The 19,879-nt window shown below is 41.4% G+C and overlaps 1 protein-coding gene across 6 annotated transcripts in view; it reads left to right on the top strand.

Annotated features, from left to right (window-relative positions):
• LOC147707970 (amine sulfotransferase-like) overlaps positions 1 to 19,879 on the top strand; it is a 429,743-nt gene that overhangs the window by 267,050 nt on the left and 142,814 nt on the right. For 4 of the 6 annotated variants that reach the window (XM_086926775.1, XM_086926776.1, XM_086926777.1 and 1 more), the window contains one exon: positions 14,985 to 15,149. The exons of the other annotated variants lie outside the window; for them this stretch is intronic. In XM_086926775.1, coding sequence (XP_086782901.1) covers positions 14,985 to 15,149 — 165 coding nt within the window. The remainder of the gene's footprint in view (positions 1 to 14,984; positions 15,150 to 19,879) is intronic. 6 annotated transcript variants of the gene reach the window in all.

Here is a 19,879-nt window from a genome sequence, read left to right on the forward strand (position 1 = left end):
ATTTCAGGCTACACGCCCTTGTTCACGCTGTAACATTGCCACAAATGAAATGCTATTTTATATTTGCTTAATTATGTTGACACCCACTTCTAGTGACATCCCAAATCACGTGATGTGAAATAAAAAGTGAAAAAATACTATTGCTTGTAGTTTAAGCAGCAAGAAATTTGGTACAAATGGAGCTATAACATATTACAGGATAAATCCCAATATAGCAACCTATGAAACAAAATTGACAAAACATTATGACATACATTTTTTAAATAAATGTCAAAACAACATCTAACTATTATTACATATGTAAATCAGGTTTGATGAATAATAACTGTATAAATACAATTTTATAGCTGTAACTTAAGACTCTAAAACTAGGAGGGTCTTAAATACATATCGTACATGTCAGGAATTATTCAACAGTTATAATCTTCATGTGCAAAAATACAAGCAAGCAGCAATAAAGTGGAAAAAAGTGCAATAAAGTTGTGCAGATATATGTGCAAAGTAAGCAGCAAGAAAAGTGCAGTACTAACGAGATCAAGAGACAACATCAAATTTATATTAGGAGCTTATCAAATCCCTGAGATATAATCGCTATATAATGTAAAATATCCATGATTTTCATATATCTCTTAAAAACAATCAGTATCAAAAAATGTCTAAAAAAGTATCTAAAGGTATCAAAAAGTTAAAACCCACAACCTAAAAATATCTATAAATATATATAAAATTAATATATTTACACACCGAACATTTGATACACATAAGATATCACTTCAGTATTGTAAACAATTCTCGAAAAAAAAAAAATATATATAAATGTATATACATACTATATAGAAATATAATACTGCAAATATATAAATCAAGGAATAACACAGTCATCACAATAAATGTTGGAATAAATAGAGAAATATACAGGTTAATTGCAAAAAGACAGAATAGTCACGTAACGATTAGACTGGCCATAAAACATATCATGATCCCCTAACCCACTCGACCTTCAATAGGGAACCTAACTGACAGGGAGTATATAGAATAGGGTACAGAGGACTATGTGTACAATATGTCCAGACTTTACAAAAAGTGATGTAATTCATCTAAATTATTTATTCCATTAGGCCAGCGGCTATCAAATTCAAGTATCATTCTAGTTTCAAGCTGTCTTAATAGAGTTTCTCGGTCACCTCCTCTTTTTAATGGCAATATCGCCCCCACTACGAAGTATTTTAAGCAGGACAGGTCATTATTATGAACTCTCCTAAAGTGGCGGGCAATCGGATAAGCCGGACCATTATGTAAAATGGCCCGAAGATGTTGTAATATCCTGACATGCACCTGAAGTTTGGTACTACCTATGTACTTTAGGCCACAGGTGCATGTCAGGACATAAACGGCATGATCCGTTTTGCAATTGTAATTGCCATTAATGGGTCTAGGGACAGCACAAAAAGGGGTGGACTAATGGGTGGTGTTGATGCCAAATTTACAGGCACGACAGCTAGAACACTTGAAGAAGCCTTTGGAAGGTTAAAGCCAAGGAATTTTGGCTTTAAGTTCTGGAGCAGATTTGTCTAATATGGTACCCATACTCTTTGCCCGTCTGAATGTGATGGTGGGGTTATTAGGTAGCTTGTGATTTAACACAGGGTCACTTAGAATGATAGGCCAATTCTTTTTCATTATAGCTTTTAACTTTCTGTCTTCACTGCTGTAGGTGGTTATCATGCGAGGACTATCTTCTCTAAGCTCAGAGGGTCCCTCCAATATCGGTGTATTAGTTGGGTTAGGGAACAAACTTTCTCTGGTTCTAGATTTTGCTTTGTCAATAGCCTGACTGAGGGTAACCTCAGAATAACCTCTAGCTCCGAGTCGTGTCAACATATCCTTGAGACAAGACTCAAAATCATCAGGCGAGCTACAAATCCTCTTGATTCTTAAAATCTCCCCATACGGAATGCTAGCAATAGTGTGTTTGGGATGCCTACTAGACGCATGGAGTGTAGCATTCCCTGCAGTAGTTTTTCTGGGTAGGGTCGTATTGGTCTTACAGTTAGAGATATAGATTTCCACGTAAAGGAATTGTATCTTCTGTTTATCAATATGAGCAGTGAATCTCAGATTGAGGGAAGTATCATTCATATGTCTGACAAAGGATAAAGCACCCTCCTTAGTCCCTTTCCATGCTATAAAGATGTTGTATCTTAAGTATCTTAAGTAGCATATGACATTGTTGTTCATCCATTGGTGGAGATCAACGGCAATAATGAATTAAAGTATGGAGTTAAGATGCAGGTGTCGACGACGTTTCGATCCCAATTGAAATTCTTGGATCATCATCAGGACTGAAATATAGAACAAATACCTGGTAAGTAGCCTGGGTAGGTGCGGGAAGGTAAAAGAGAAAATACGGGAGAAAATAAAAAGGAAGGAGGTTAAACACACAAAGAGGTATAATCACAAACATCCATTAGAAAACTCGAAATTAGTACACTGTGAGATACATGCATTCCTACAACCATGCACTTGTATCAAGGTATGAAAGTACAGAGAGGTGGGGGAATTTAGGAGAAAAATGCTCCAAGGGCTGAAGGGCGAATTGTGTGGTGCTATCAGCTAAGAGTCAGAGTTATATTGTGCATTTAAGACCAATGCCAGGGTGAAGCGCAAATTGTGTGATACTTTCAGCCAAGAGTCAGAGTTACTATGTTCAAGTAAGACCCAGGGAGGCAGGTAGCTCCCACTGTGATGAATAGTAACATGACAGGTGTGTTGGGATCAAGGGCTCAAGGGCCCGAAACGCGTCATGGCGGAGAGAGAAGTGCACAAATAAAATTTGCAAATTCATCTGAATGGGTCCGGTTCGTTCTTTGTCCTGGTCATAGCGGATGCGATAACGAAGTTCCTGGAATATATATATATATATATATATATATATATATATATATATATATATATATATATATATATATATATATATATATATATTACCTACTGGCGATAGCCAGTAGGTATATATAGTTAGGATTTTTTTCCTATGGGATTTTTGAAAATTCTATGTCGAATAACTTTGGCGTTTGAGGACAGAATTGGCTGAAATTTTCAGTAAAATGGAACATTTTGTTTCTGAGCAGCTCCTGAAAATTTGGGGGGTTTCGTCAAGGGGGGGCCGAGAAAAAAGGGGGGTCCCAAAACGTGTTTTTCCCATGCAATTTTCCATAGGGCGGTTGGCCTCACTTTTAGCCTGAACGGCTGAATGGATTTACACCAAACTTGGCAAAATTGTAGGGACTGGTAGCCCGATGTGCCTTTGCTATGTCTCAAGATATAGGCTCCAGTGGTTTTTACGAAAATTAACTTTGAAAAATATATATTGGGCTACATTGGGCTATATATATGTTGGAGCCCAAATGTAGCCCAATGTAGCCCAATGTAGCCCAATGTAGCCCAAAGATGGCCACCAGAGACAAAAAAAACAAATGTAGCCCAAATATCAGCCAGATGTAGCCCAACTATAGCCCAATGACAGAATGTCCCAGAGTGTTCTAAAGAACAACTAGAGTGCTAACAGTCCTACTTATTACAAAGGTATGGCACACCTGAAGCCATCTTGATTGGAATAAAGTGGTAACTCTTAAAACATTTAATTTAAAAAGGAACAAAATGAGGGGGTTCATTTTGCCATAGAAAGTATGATTAGCGAATATATGACGAAATCCCGCATACCATCAGTCCGCAAAAAAAATCCCGCATGTACTATTAGGCCGCAAATTAAAATAAGGAAAACTTTTAGAACGAATATGCCTTTAGCATACACTAAACAACTAAACTACCCTAAACCCTAAAACACTACCCCCAGCATGACCCTACACTACACAAACAGTACAACACTACCCTAAACCCTAAAACACTACCCCCAGCATGACCCTACACTACGCAAACACTACAACACTACCCAAAACCCTAAAACACTACACCCCAGCATGACCCTACACTACGCAAACACTACAACACTACCCAAAACCCTAAAACACTACACCCCAGCATGACCCTACACTACGCAAACACTACAACACTACCCTAAACCCTAAAACACTACCCCCAGCATGACCCCACACTACGCAAACACTACAACACAACCCTAAACCCTAAAACACTACCCCCAGCATGACCCTACACTACGCAAACACTACAACACAACCCTAAACCCTAAAACACTACCCCCAGCATGACCCTACACTACGCAAACACTACAACACTACCCAAAACCCTAAAACACTACACCCCAGCATGACCCTACACTACGCAAACACTACAACACTACCCTAAACCCTAAAACACTACCCCCAGCATGACCCTACACTACGCAAACACTACAACACTACCCAAAACCCTAAAACACTACACCCCAGCATGACCCTACACTACGCAAACACTGCAACACTACCCTAAACCCTAAAACACTACCCCCAGCATGACCCTACACTACGCAAACACTACAACACTACCCTAAACCCTAAAACACTACCCCCAGCATGACCCTACACTACGCAAACACTACAACACTACCCTAAACCCTAAAACACTACCCCCAGCATGACCCTACACTACGCAAACACTACAACACTACCCTAAACCCTAAAACACTACCCCCAGCATGACCCTACACTACGCAAACACTACAACACTACCCTAAACCCTAAAACACTACCCCCAGCATGACCCTACACTACGCAAACACTACAACACTACCCAAAACCCTAAAACACTACCCCCAGCATGACCCTACACTACGCAAACACTACAACACTACCCAAAACCCTAAAACACTACCCCCAGCATGACCCTACACTACGCAAACACTACAACACTACCCAAAACCCTAAAACACTACCCCCAGCATGACCCTTCACTACGCAAACACTACAACACTACCCAAAACCCTAAAACACTACACCCCAGCATGACCCTACACTACGCAAACACTACAACACTACCCAAAACCCTAAAACACTACACCCCAGCATGACCCTACACTACGCAAACACTACAACACTGCCCAAAACCCTAAAACACTACCCCCAGCATGACCCTACACTACGCAAACACTACAACACTACCCTAAACCCTAAAACACTACACCCCAGCATGACCCTACACTACGCAAACACTACAACACTACCCAAAACCCTAAAACACTACCCCCAGCATGACCCTACACTACGCAAACACTACAACACTATCCTAAACCCTAAAACACTACGCCCAGCATGACCCTACACTACCCAAACACTACAACACTACCCTAAACCCTAAAACACTAGCCCCAGCATGACCCTACACTACGCAAACACTACAACACAACCCTAAACCCTAAAACACTACCCCCAGCATGACCCTACACTACGCAAACACTACAACACTACCCTAAACCCTAAAAAACTACCCCCAGCATGACCCTACACTACGCAAACACTACAACACAACCCTAAACCCTAAAACACTACCCCCAGCATGAACCTACACTAAACAACCACCACAACTCTACACTACACTAACACAACACTACACTACACAACACTACACTACACTACACAATCACTAACCCACGAAAAAATTAACACAAACCCACTTACCTCTCTCGTCATCGTGGTTTTCACAACGCAAATGCATTTACCATACATGCCTTTAAAACGTAATTCTTTGTAAAGGCATGCGCGATAAATGCACATGCGTTTTGAAAAAATGCAGGATAATGGTATGCGAGGTCAATGACCTTGCGGGATAATGATATGCGGACTGAAAGTCTGCGGGGTAAAAAATGCGGGAAAATGGCTGCAAACCATGATTAGCAGCAGACTTCCCTGGTGAGCACTAGCTTTACTACAGTGATCTAATGAGCAACTAGAGTGCTAACATTCAGAATTTATGGCAAATGTGTGAAACATCTGAATGCCTTCTTGATAGAACCAAAGTAAACAAGCATTGAAAATGCAATAGATTTCGCCCTCGTTTAAGTTAAAGCCATTCTGTTTGTAATGAGGTGGCTTTTTAGCTTTGCTTTTATTAGTGTTTTTAAAACTTTCATGTAAATAACATGCATATGTATGCATATATGTATATGTATGCATGCATTTATATTTATATAGATATGCAGATTATATATGTTTATATATGTATATTACCTACTGGCGATAGCCAGTGGGTATATATAGTTAGGATTTTTTCTCTATGGGATTTCTGAAAATTCTATGTCTAATAACTTTGGCGTTTGTGGACGGAATTGGCTGAAATTTTCAGGAAAATGGCACATTTCGTTTCTGAGCAGCCCCTAAAATTTGGGGGGGTTTCGTCAAGGGGGGGGCCGAGAAACAAGGGGGGTCCCAAAACACGTTTTTCCCATTCATTTTTCCATAGGGCGGTTGGACTCACTTTTAGCTCGAACGGCTGAATAGATTTACATGAAACTTGGCAAAATTGTAGATATGGTTTGCCCGACGTGCCTTTGCTATGTCTCAATATATGTGCTCCAGTGGATTTTGAGAAATTAACGTTTAAAAAAATATATATATCTGTGACAGCGCTCCGGTTAGCGCCCCGGTTTGCGTACCTGACGCGTAACGGAACTTCGCGAAGCGAAGCTGATTGGCTCTCCGGTGTCTGTCAACATTCTAAACAGTCCGGAGCGGCCGCCATCTTGTCTCTCGGTACGATCGAGAGACAAGATGTGGTGAAAAACGAAGGGGGAAATGAAGGAAAGGGGGCAAGGTAGACCACTCCTGACCCCCTAGGATTGATGAGGGGGATATTAAAGTGCCCCGCGGGGCAAAAAAAATAATAATAATTTTTTTGCGATTTTACGCCGTAGAGGCGTGTCCCGGTACGCGAACCGGGCAGCTCACCGGGCAGCTAACCGGGCAGCTAACCGGGCAGCTAACCGGCAGCGTAGCTGTCAACATTGTAAACAGTCCGGAGCGGCCGCCATCTTGTCTCTCGGTAGATCCGAGAGACAAGATGTGGTGAAAAAAGAAGGGGGAAATGAAGGAAAGGGGGCAAGGTAAACCCCTCCTGACCCCCTAGGATTGATGAGGGGGATATTAAAGTCCCCTGCGATTTTTCACGGTAGAGGCGCTTCCCGGTACGCGAACCGGGCAGCTAACCGGCAGCGTAACGGGAGTCCGCCATCTTGTGTTTTTGGAGCGTCCGGTTCGCGTACCGGGTAGCGTCCCGGTAAGCGTAACAAGGGGAAAACCAAGAGAAACAGTAAAAAAAAATTAAGGGAATAGATTTCCAGCAAACTTGACAAAATTGTAGGGACTGTTTGTTTGATGTGCCTTTGCAAGGCCTCAAGATATGTGCACGTGTGGATTTTGTCTAATTAAGGTTAAAAAAAAAATATATATCTGTAAGCGTGCTCCGGCACGCTTACGTTACGGGTTTGTTTGCGCTGCAGAGCCGATACGTCACGGTTATGTGACGCGTCATGAGGCGTCTCACGTGGCTACGTGATACGTCACGTAATAAAGAATATATTTTACAGCTATAGATATTAGCTTTTAAAAAACCAATGAAATTCACTGAAAAAACCATAGGTTATAGACCATATATAGTTAGGAATTTGCATTTACAAAACCTTGAAAATTCACTGAAAAAACCATAGGTTAGAGACCATATATAGTTAGCTGGACATTTTATTGACATAAAACCAATGAAATTCCATATATAGTTAGTTGCACTAACTATATATCGCGCACCCGCAATCCACTGCTGATGATGTCACATATTACATCATTCATGACATGGTCAGTGACATCACTGATGACATCACTGATGACATCTCAAATGACATCACTGATGACATCACTGATGACATCTCAAATGACATCACTGATGACATCATGACACACCAATACCAGTTACTACATACGCACTCACTGATTCCTACGTCTACACACACATTCACTCATTCACCCATACAATCACTCATACATACAGTCACTCATTATTACAACACTATCATATGCACTCATACACCTATGCAGACACTCACACACTGCCACTCATCCATGGAGTTACTCACACATCTAGCCAGTCCTGTAAAGAATCAATCACACTTCCATTTCCTCATCTATACAGTTAAACACAGAACACCATACTTCAGTGACATCACTGATGACATCACTGATGACATCTCAAATGACATCACTGATGACATCTCAAATGACATCACTGATGACATCATGACACACCAATACCAGTTACTACATACGCACTCACTGATTCCTACGTCTACACACACATTCACTCATTCACCCATACAATCACTCATACATACAGTCACTCATTATTACAAGACTATCATATGCACTCATACACCTAGTCAGTCCTGTGAAGAATCAATCACACTTCGATTTCCTCATCTATACAGTTAAACACAGAACACCATACTTTTCACACATATACTAACACATACTTACTCTCTTATACAATCACTGATACAAGTACACATTGATATGCACAGAGTCACACACCTCCCAGCCAGCCACACACACACTCAGTCTTCCATACATCCACTCATTCTTCAATATGTAAAACATATTTAAACTTTACAAAAACACACAGACACTAGATGATGTCATCAGTGATGTCATTTGAGATGTCATCAGTGATGTCATCAGTGATGTCATTTGAGATGTCATCAGTGATGTCATCAGTGATGTCACTGACCATGTCATGAATGATGTAATATGTGACATCATCAGCAGTGGATTGCGGGTGCGCGATATATAGTTAGTGCAACTAACTATATATGGAATTTCATTGGTTTTATGTCAATAAAATGTCCAGCTAACTATATATGGTCTCTAACCTATGGTTTTTTCAGTGAATATATATATATATATATATATATATATATATATATATATATATATATTACCTACTGGCGGTCGCCAGTAGGTAGTTATAGTTAGGATTTTTTTCAATGTTAAATCTCAAAATTCTATTTGGAATAACTTTGGCTTCGGTTGACGAATCTGCCTCAAAATTTCCTCAAAATGGCCTCGCGGTGCCCCAGTCCTTCCCTGAAAGTTTGGGGGGGATTCGTCAAGCGGGAGCCGAGATAAAAGGGGGGTCCCAAAACGCGTTTTCTCTATGTTAATTTCCATAGGGCGGTCGATTTCACTTTTAGCCCGAACGGCTGAATGGATTTCCACCAAACTTGGCAAAATTGTAGGGACTGGAAGCCCGATGTGCCTTTGCTATGTCTCAAGATATGTGCTCCAGTGGATTTTGAGTAATTTAGGTTCAAAAAAATATATATATCTATAGGCGCGCCCCGGTACGCGCACCGGGGAGCGCACCGGGCGCGCCACGCGACTTGCGCGCAGAAAGCTGGCTCTTGGGTGTCTGTAAACATTCTAAACAGTCTGGAGCGGCCGCCATCTTGTGTCTCGGTAAAATCGAGACACAAGAGGTGGCAAAAACAAAGGGGGGAATTGACCAAAAGGGGGCAGGGTAGACCCCCTCCTGACCCCCTAGGTTTAATGTGGGGGCTAAAATAGGGTCCTGCGGGGCATTTTAAAAAAATATTTTTTTCGATTTGTGCGGGGGGAGCGCCCGGTACGCGCACCGGGAAGCGCACCGGGGAGCGAAGCACGGGGAAAATCCAGGACCATATTTATGAAGGCCTTGCGCTGCCAGTTTTGCGCCGCCTGTGCGTCACTTTTTGTGACGCACCAGCGGTGTAAAAAAATGCGCCTCGTTGCGCTATATTTAAAAAGTGACGCATTTAGGTAGACGCGTCACTTTTTAAATATAGCGCAACGAGGCGCATTTTTTTAGGTAGATGCGTCACTTTTTAAATATAGTGCAACGAGGCGCATTTTTTTACACCGCTGGTGCGATGCGTCACTTTTCTGTGCGCACTCCTTACGACAATCCAGATGTGTCATATTTAATGTATGACGAATCATGTCGCAAGGAGTTACAGATACGTCAGTATTTCTGACATATCTGTAAACATAAAAGTGACGCATTGCTGGAGTGCGTCACAAAAGTGACGCAATTCCAGTAATGCGTCCTTTTACATGGGGAAAGCACCATGTGAAAGGTCTTGCGTCAGTCTTACACCTGCTGTGATGCAGGCGCAAGATTTTGACGCAACAGCATCCTAAAAGTGACGCAGTGAAATCTCATAGATTTCACTGCGTCGCTATTACCAAGCTTTTTGCGGGGGAACGCTCCCTCTGCATACATTATACCTGACGCAGATATAATGTGGCGCTGTGTTTTAAAAAGTGACCCATCTACCTAGATGCGTCACTTTTTAAATAAAGCGCAAGGAGGCGCATTTTTTTACACCGCTGGTGCGATGCGTCACTTTTCTGTGCTCACTCCTTACGACATTCCAGATGTGTCATATTTAATGTATGACGAATCATGTCGCAAGGAGTTACAGATACGTCAGTATTTCTGACATATCTGTAAACAGAAAAGTGACGCATTGCTGGAGTGCATCACAAAAGTGACGCAACTCCAGTAATGCGTCCTTTCACATGGGGAAAGCACTATCGCACCAGCGGTGTAAAAAAATGTGCCTCGTTGTGCTGTATTTAAAAAGTGACGCATCTAGGTAGATGGGTCACTTTTTAAAACCGTGCGCCACATTATATCTGCGTCAGGTATAATGTATGCAGAGGGGGAGTTCCCCCACAAAAAGCTTGGTAATAGCGACGCAGTGAAATCTATGAGATTTCACTGCGTCACTTTTAGGATGCTGTTGCGTCAAAATCTTGCGCCTGCCTCACAGCAGGCGTAAGACTGACGCAAGCCCTTTCACATGGGGCTTTCCCCATGTGAAAGGACGCATTACTGGAGTTGCGTCACTTTTGTGACGCACTCCAGCAATGCGTCACTTTTGTGTTTACAGATACGTCAGAAATACTGACGTATCTGTAACTCCTTGCGACATGATTCGTCATACATTAAATATGACACATCTGGAATGTCGTAAGGAGTGCGCACAGAAAAGTGACGCATCGCACCAGCGGTGTAAAAAAATGCGCCTCGTTGCGCTATATTTAAAAAGTGACGCATCTAGGTAGATGGGTCACTTTTTAAAACCCTGCGCCACATTATACCTGCGTCAGGTATAATGTATGCAGAGGGGGCATTCCCCCGCAAAAAGCTTGGTAATAGCGACGCAGTGAAATCTATGAGATTTCACTGCGTCACTTTTAGGATGCTGTTGCGTCAAAATCTTGCGCCTGCCTCACAGCAGGTGTAAGACTGACGCAAGACCTTTCACATGGTGCTTTCCCCATGTGAAAGGACACATTACTGGAGTTGCGTCACTTTTGTGACGCACTCCAGTAATGTGTCAATTTTGTGTTTACAGATACGTCAGAAATACTGACGTATCTGTAACTCCTTGCGAATTGATTAGTCATAAATTAATTATGACATATCTGGAATGTCATAAGGAGTGCGCCCAGAAAAGTGACGCATCGCTGTTTTCACGTAGCGATGAGTCACTTTTCAGAAATGAGGCCTCCAGTTTATTCACTGTGTCACCTCTACGACCCTTTCTTGCGTCAATACGTCCCTTTTGCATACATTACACCTGACGTAGGAATAATGTGGCACAGGGGTTTACAAAGTGACGTATTTACCTAGAAACGCCACTTTGTAAATATGAATAAATAAGGTGCATTTTTTATTGGACTGTTGTGTCACAAAAAGTGATGCTTTGGTGGCGTTAAAGTGACGCATGGCTTCATAAATGAGGCCTTCTACCTTCAACTCCAGCAATGCATCTTTTTTTATCCTTCAACACTCCTGTTCTTTTTCAACATTTTCATTGAATATCATCATTCCCCATATTCACTCTTCTTCTCATAACTTTCTTTCCTAACACTCACCTTCTTTCAGTCCTTCTACTTCACTTCCTTTCACCTCTCATACCTTTCTGTTCTTTCTTACTCATTCTCCTTTCAATTATCAATGCACTCTATTTCACTTACTCTTTTTCATTTTTTTAAGAATATAGCTCTTTGATGAGAATTGGAGGTAGTTCTGAAAAGAACTTTTGGTTTTCTTCTATTTTCAAAACAGGAACAAAAACAGGGAATGGAAACTGCTCAACAGGAGCAAAAAAAACAAAAAAATTAGGGGTGGGAAGGGCAGTGATGGTTCTCCAATGCTTGAACCATGAGCTGGACACTTTGCTCCCCATAGGTGAGGAGTTGATTGCAGTATCTGCATCTGACGATACCATGGTTAAATGCAGGTTGAATGTTTTGCACCTGCTCCTGTGATTGCCCCCTCCCAGAAGAAGTTGCTCCTCCGGTGGATGTAGAGGCCCCATCACTGGGAACCTCTTGTGCCAGAGCCCTGACACTTTCCCGGGCAAAATTCTGGGGGTGCTTCCTCTGCACATGCCGGATCATTGTGAAGTTCCCAAAAGAGTACTTTTTCAAAGGGTTACCTCGTGACAGCTCTTCTTTGCAGATCCTGCACTGCACTTTTGGAGCATTTACCTTTTTTTGTCCAGGTGGGATTTCAAAAAATTTCTAAATGAAATGTTCCTTAACTTTTCGTTGAGGAGGCTCTTCATTAATGAATTCTGGGTCATCCTCACTGCTGGATTGTCTGGCAGCCATTGTAAAACCAAGAAATATCCTAGAGCAAAAAGGCAGGTCTTTCAGTCACAAAAGTGAAAGAAGAAGTGAAGGAAATGGGTGGGGATTTCATTCTTTGTAAAAAAAACTGTTAGCAACCAATGAAAAGTGTTATTTTAAGGTCACATGACCCGACGCGCTTACGCTGCGCGCTCCGGAGCACTTCCGCGTGCGTTTACGCGGCGCGAACGTAGGCGCTTCCGGGGCGCAAACGTGGCGCGAACGTAGGCGCTTCCGGTGCGTTTACGCGGCGCGAACGTAGGCGCTTCCGAGGGCACTTACGTTGCGCGCCGAAGTGACGTCATCAAACTTTTACGGAAATGCATAATCATTTTCCTTATAAAAAAGAAACTGATTTTATTTGTATGGTACGAAATGTTTTGCATTATTATTAACTTTTCATTCATATTTTTTTTCACGAACGAAAGTAGCGCTCTGGGTGCGCCTTCAGGTGAGCTTACCGGAAAGCTTACCGGAGAGCTTACTGGAAAGCTTTCCGGAGCGCGCACCCAGAGCGCAAAAGAAACAAATTATATATATAAAAAAAAAAAATGAATACTTACAAAAAACAGCAAATTGTAAAAAAAAAAAGTTAGAAACTCGATATAGAAAGGAATTAGCATTTAAAAAACCTATGAAATTCACTGAAAAAACCATAGGTTTCACACCAGTTATAGTTAGGAATTAGCATTTAAAAAACCTATCAAATTCACTGAAAAAACCATAGGTTTCACACCAGTTATAGTTACCTGGAAATTTTACTGACATAAAACCATTGAAATTCCCACGTTATAGTTAGTTGGACTCACTATAACTTGCGCGTGTAATGCACTGCTGATGACATCACATATTACATCACTCATGACATGGTCAGTGACATCACTCATGACATCACTGATGACACCATCCTTGTGACAGAGAGACTGACCTACTTTCACTGTAAAGTAACCCTTAAAACACATTTTGAAAAATAAAAAATAACATTTAAAAAAAAGTGGACATACCTATACCAGATACAACAACCAATTCAGTAATTCCACCATTTATATACACATCCACTCACTCACCAACACTTCTATATAGTCACTCATACATATACTAACTCATCATATGTAGTGAGACACCTATACATCCGTTAACACACTGACAGTCTTCAAAAAGTTGCTCACACACATACTCACACATGCAAATAAACTATTGAACATCCATTTATTTGCATATACAGCTATACATACACTACCACCTTACTTCTAAGGAAACTTACACATACTTACTCTCTTAAACAATCACTTATAGAAACACATACTTATTAAAACAAGAACTCTTTCAATCTCTCACTCTCACATATACTCAATTATATACACCAATACTCACATATACTACATTAAAACATATGTAGTTACTGATAAAGACACTTGTGAGACAGTCATTCACTTACTAACACATACATATACACACTCATTCACCCTTACAATCCTACACATATGCTGTCTTCAAAACACATACAAACAGTGAGTCAGTCATTGATGCATCTTTGTGCTAAGTAACACCCCCACCAAATCAAACAGACAATTATAAAGATACTAAAAAAAACATCTAATAACCCATATACACACACATGTAGCTACTCACCAACCCATTTAGCCACTTATACACAAAGTGAAACACTGATACATATATTTAAATATTTAAACATTACTCGCTAATATATGTATTCACTAAGATACACTTAATAAGGCAGTTATCCAATCATTTAAAAAAAAAAAACATCCATTAAGACAATAATTTAAACAAATATTCTTCCATCGACCTTAACATATACATATATAAAACATATTTATTTATCTGAAAGACACACATTCACTGGATGGTGTCATCAGTGATGTCATGAGTGATGTCACTGACCATGTCATGAGTGATGTAATATGTGATGTCATCAGCAGTGCATTACACGCGCAAGTTATAGTGAGTCCAACTAACTATAACGTGGGAATTTCAATGGTTTTATGTCAGTAAAATTTCCAGGTAACTATAACATGTGTGAAACCTATGGTTTTTTCAGTGAATTTGATAGGTTTTTTTAAATGCTAATTCCTAACTATAACTGGTGTGAAACCTATGGTTTTTTCAGTGAATATATATATATATACAATCTTAGATATGTGGGCAGCACGAAACTCCCTGCCAACAAAAGAATACTACAACACCTTAGAACGATTACAAACAGAGAACCCACCTATCCAGTCGCTAGACGCTTTCAAGAAATTCACAATTGTGACCTAAAACATCTGTACTATTACCTCATAGATTCTGTGCCTAACAACAGAAGAGGAGTGGACAGAGAGGGTTTATTATGCAAACTGAATACAAGATATATTATTAATCTCGACAGCAAAATGCCTGGAGGTCTCAATACCACAGAAGACCTATACACCTGCATTTACAATGTCCCCCCTTCTGTTACACAATATGGTAGGTCTTAATGCATTATTCTAAATGGTTTTAAATATTATAATTGAACTTCTTTTATGATCTATGCGTTCTCACCTCCAATTGTGTTTACATATTTGGTGTCCATATTTCGTGATTGGCCCTCATGCTGATCCCCAATTTGTCAAATAAGATGAAACAGATGTCAAAAATGATGAAAATTTTGAGGTGAAGCAATTACAGAATAAGAGGCTGACGCCGGACCTTAACTAAAACAACTATGGTTTTTAAAAACTTTGTTATTATTTTTACACTTGAGGTTAGGTTTTATTGTTCACATTTTGAGGTCACATGATAGGTCCAAACCCACACTAATATTTACGGTAGTAAATCACTAGTATGCACTATAATTACAGCATTACTATCATTCATGATAACTGGCCATGGATAGGATTTACAACTTACCAAGATAAATAAGCAAACCTTAAAACAATTACTATCTGCATTTATGCAAATATTGAAAGACTTGATATTTTATACACAATGATATTATGCACTAAAATTAGGTTTTAATATTTATACAATTCTTGTATTTGAAAAAATTACTTTGTTCTAAATGGTAAAAAGTATTTTTCTTAAAAAATATGAGATAATAATATTATGTTTTATTATCAGAGTGGTTATATTTTTTATGTACCTATTTCTTGACTTAAATTATATATTTATTCATATTTAATGTTACAGTCAATAGCGATTATAAATCATTGAGTTGACACCTATATATCTTTCATATTGAATACCTAAAGGCAAGTGTTTATTGAAATACTTGGAATGCAATGAGTTACCTTACTTGATGTTAAGTATGTCTTTGCTGTCTATTGGGCCAAATCTGCTGTATTTTGCACTATGCACTGTCACTTTAAAGAATATAAAATGGTGGTTGATGCCAAAGAGTGCTGTCATGTGATCAAGGTCCAGGAAGGACCGAAACACGTTATGACCTACTAAAGAAATAAACTAAAAATTGCACTGAAATGTGGTCCATGCCTGCTTCATATTCCGGAGATGGGGAATTGAGCAGAGAAGTAAACGAGGCTATATATATATGTGTGTGTGTGTTTGTGTGATTGCCAGTAAGTAGTTATAGTTAGGTTAGGACCATGTTTCCATAGGCTAAAGTGTTTTTGACTAGCCCATGTCATTGACACAGTTTGATTAATTCACAAGTAATTTTGTGCATGTAGAGTCTCGAGGCAATTCATCAAGCAGGAGCTGAGAAAAAAGGGGTTAAATATAGTGTGCTGTCAAATATTAATTCCCATAGGATCTTTAGTCAAACCTGCTCCCAGAATGACTGGATGGGATTACACCAAGTCTGTCAGAACGTTATATTTGGTTATATAGAGCACGCTTTCAGTTATTTGGTGTAAAAACTTTCAGAAAAATAAAAATTTGAAAATCTAGAACCATGGATCCGTCTCGTGAAAAATGATGAGCTCATGTAGAGAAATACAGAGCTCTTATTGGCTGCCAAAACTTCTACCAGGAAGTGTTGGCTGCCATCATGAGACTCAGCTTCAGCCGAGTCCCAAAATTAAACGTAAAAAAGGAAAACCCCACCATGGCATAAAAGCTTTTTTTACATTTTTTAAAGGGAATTTGCTACAAATAAAAAAAAAAACAAGCGCATGTTTAGATTATAGTCCCATTTTGGCAGAAAAAAGGTGAGGGCACATGGGGGTTGCCTCCTGGTGCCTATTTATACCCTGGGACCACCACCTCCCCGGTTCTAGTGTTAACAATGGCCACTGGATCCCCAACCCCAGAGACCAGCACCTCTATTGGACCAATTATTTTTATAAAAGAGTGAGGGGAGCTGCGCCACCCCTTCCTTGGCCATATACAGCCATGGACCCCCACCTCTCATGGCCCTGGGGACTGCCAGCCCCCACTGCCGCCTTCTGCTATGTACAGGGGCGCTCATCCTCAGGACATGGCTGCTTGCTTTTGCTTGGAGGGTGCTCTGACAGCTCCCACCAAACTAAAGCAAACACTTTGGTTCCAGCAAGTGGGAGCTTGCAAATTGCTCCCCTCACTGGAAGTAGAGGTTTCCTCTCTTTCCCTGCATGCACACATGTGACAGGGAAAGAGAAGAAACAGATTACTCCTCCACAGATGGAGCTGCCTTTCCAGAAGCTTCCTCGGTGCAGCGGCAATGCCGGCTCTCAAAGGAGGCATGGAGCTGGCTGGGACAGGGGGGACTTGAGACTCCCCCATGGTGCTGGGGAAAAGGAAGAAAGAGGCAAAACAAAGGTCAGAAACTAGAAGAAAGAGCCGGAATAAAGGGGAGAAATGAGCATAAAGAGGGAAGATAAAGGTATGAAACAAATAGAAGTGGCAAGGTAAAGGTGAGAAACGAACAGAAAAAGGTAAAAAAAAAAGGTCAGAAAGAAACAAAATATCGGCTAGAAATAAGCAGAAAGATGCAGAATAATGGTCAGCAAAGAGCAGAAAGAGGCAAAATAAAGGTCAGGCATTATCAGAAAGAGGCCCCCAACAACCGTCAGCAGCCAAGGGAACTTCATCCCCCAACCAGTAGTGTGCCAGGAGGTGTGTTTGCAGAGTGGTTGAGAAAGGCGGCAGAGCCTCAAACGAGGTCTCAGCAATCCCGCTGTGGGGCACCTATTTGTTTCTTGGTCATAAAAGACCCTCAGCAGCCAAGGGATCTTCCTCTACCAACCAGGAGTATGGCAGGAGGCTTGTTCGCAGAGTAGTGGAGAAAGGGGGCAGGACCTCTGATGAGGTCTTAGCAACCTCACTGTGTGGGGCTTACTCTTGGTGAAATTAGGTGTTCTTTTCCCCTAAGTGCCCTCAGCAGCCAAAGGGACTTTTTCCCCAACCCGTATTATGTCTGGAGGCACGTTTGCTGAGTGGTTGAGAAAGGGGGAAGGTTGGAGCGGGGGACTTACTGTTGGTAACAGGAGCGGTTCTTGGGTCCTAACTACTCTTTGCATCCATGGGGTCTCAATTAGGGGTGGTGGAGCAAACTGTCTGCTCATGGAATTCTTCAGAATTTGGCAGAGTTTTTCAGTACCTCTGTGAGCGCCACTCAGGCTTAGCAGTATGATCAGCAACAAGCAGAAAGAAGCAAAACAAAAGTCATAAGTGAGAAGAACAAAGTTAAAAAAGAAGTAGAACTCACTCAGACACTTATGTATCCACTCACAGAACAACTCAGATACTCACATACCCACTCAGACATCCACTCAGACACTCACACACCCAATCACACACACAGGGGTGCTGGACAAATAGAGCTGGGCACAGGCCCCATCTGGTCCCACTCTGAAGACATCAGTGTTTCAGAAATCCCAGAAATATAGTAGCAACCAGAATTCGTACTTTGATAAAAAATATATATATTTTATAAAAGCACACAAAAACTACAAACATGAGTCGTTAAAAAAGGGTTTAAAATAGAGAACATTCGCGGGCCCGACTCCTTCACACTAGCCATAGAATTGACGAATTGGGAGATCGTGCTGGTAAAATGCTGGCATGGTTGGAACGTCGTGAACAGGGATCGAGATGGGTCCCCCTGCTAATCCGTTCCGATAATTCTCGTGTCACAGACCCTCGGGTAGTGGCAGCAGCATTTGCTCATCACCTCGAACAAGTCTATACGGCCAGAGCACAATACACCTCCGACGACTCTCGGCAACTCCTAGAGTAGAGTCACCTGCCCACCATATCTGAGGCAGATAGAGAGGTGTTAGACGCAGAGCTCACGCTAGAAGAGGTCAGCAATGCCATGTTTGCGATGAAATCCGGTAAGGCCATGGGTCCTAACGGAGTCCCGATTGAGTTCCTGAAGGCCACAGCCTTGGGTATAACTCCCCACCTGAAAAATATGTTTGAGGAGAGTCGCAAGAAGGGCATTCTACCGCTTGATCTGAGACTGGCCTCCATAGTTGTTCTTCCTAAACCGAAGAAGCCGCCCACAGATTGTGGCTCTTACCGACCGATTTCGTTAATCAGCTCGGAAGCCAAAGTGCTGGCCAATTTGCTGGCGAATAGGCTCCTCACAGTCCTTCCATCTTTAATTCAGGCTGATCAGTCGGGATTCCTCCCAGACCGCAACACAGCCTTAAATCTCTGTAGATTCAATAAAGTTTTTAGGCAGACAGCCCTACATACAAGAAGAGGCCGTGATCCTCTCACTAGATGCCACGATGGCATTCAACTCGATCGAATGGACATAACTTTTCGCAGTCCTGGCATGGTTTGGTTTTGGCCCTAAATTTATACAGTGGGTCCGGTTGTTGTACACTGACCTCTTGGGACAGGTACGGGTTAACAACCATACCTCCAGGCAATTTCCACTACGTAGGGAGACCAGGCTGGGCTGCCCCCTGTCGCCGCTATTGTTTGCCCTCACTCTGGAACCGCTGGCTCACTGGATCCGCTCGGACGCCTCTATCCGGGGCCTTAAATGGAACGATGACATAACCGATAAAATCTCCCTCTATGTGGATGACATCTTAGTTTACATGGCATCCCCGACATCTTCCATAAACAACCTGCTTCATGTCATCACGAACTTTGGGAAATATTCCGGCTACTCCATCAACTGGTCAAAGTCGGTCATGTACCTGCTGCATGGCCCCCCACCTGTCCTGTCCCAGGGTTATTCTATCCCCCTGGCACTAGACGGTTTTAAAAACCTCAGGATCTTTGTTTCTCCGGACCCCAACATTTTTTACGGCCATAAC

Source organism: Lissotriton vulgaris, chromosome 6 (assembly GCF_964263255.1).
Source record: "Lissotriton vulgaris chromosome 6, aLisVul1.2, whole genome shotgun sequence".
Lineage (NCBI taxonomy): Eukaryota > Metazoa > Chordata > Amphibia > Caudata > Salamandridae > Lissotriton > Lissotriton vulgaris.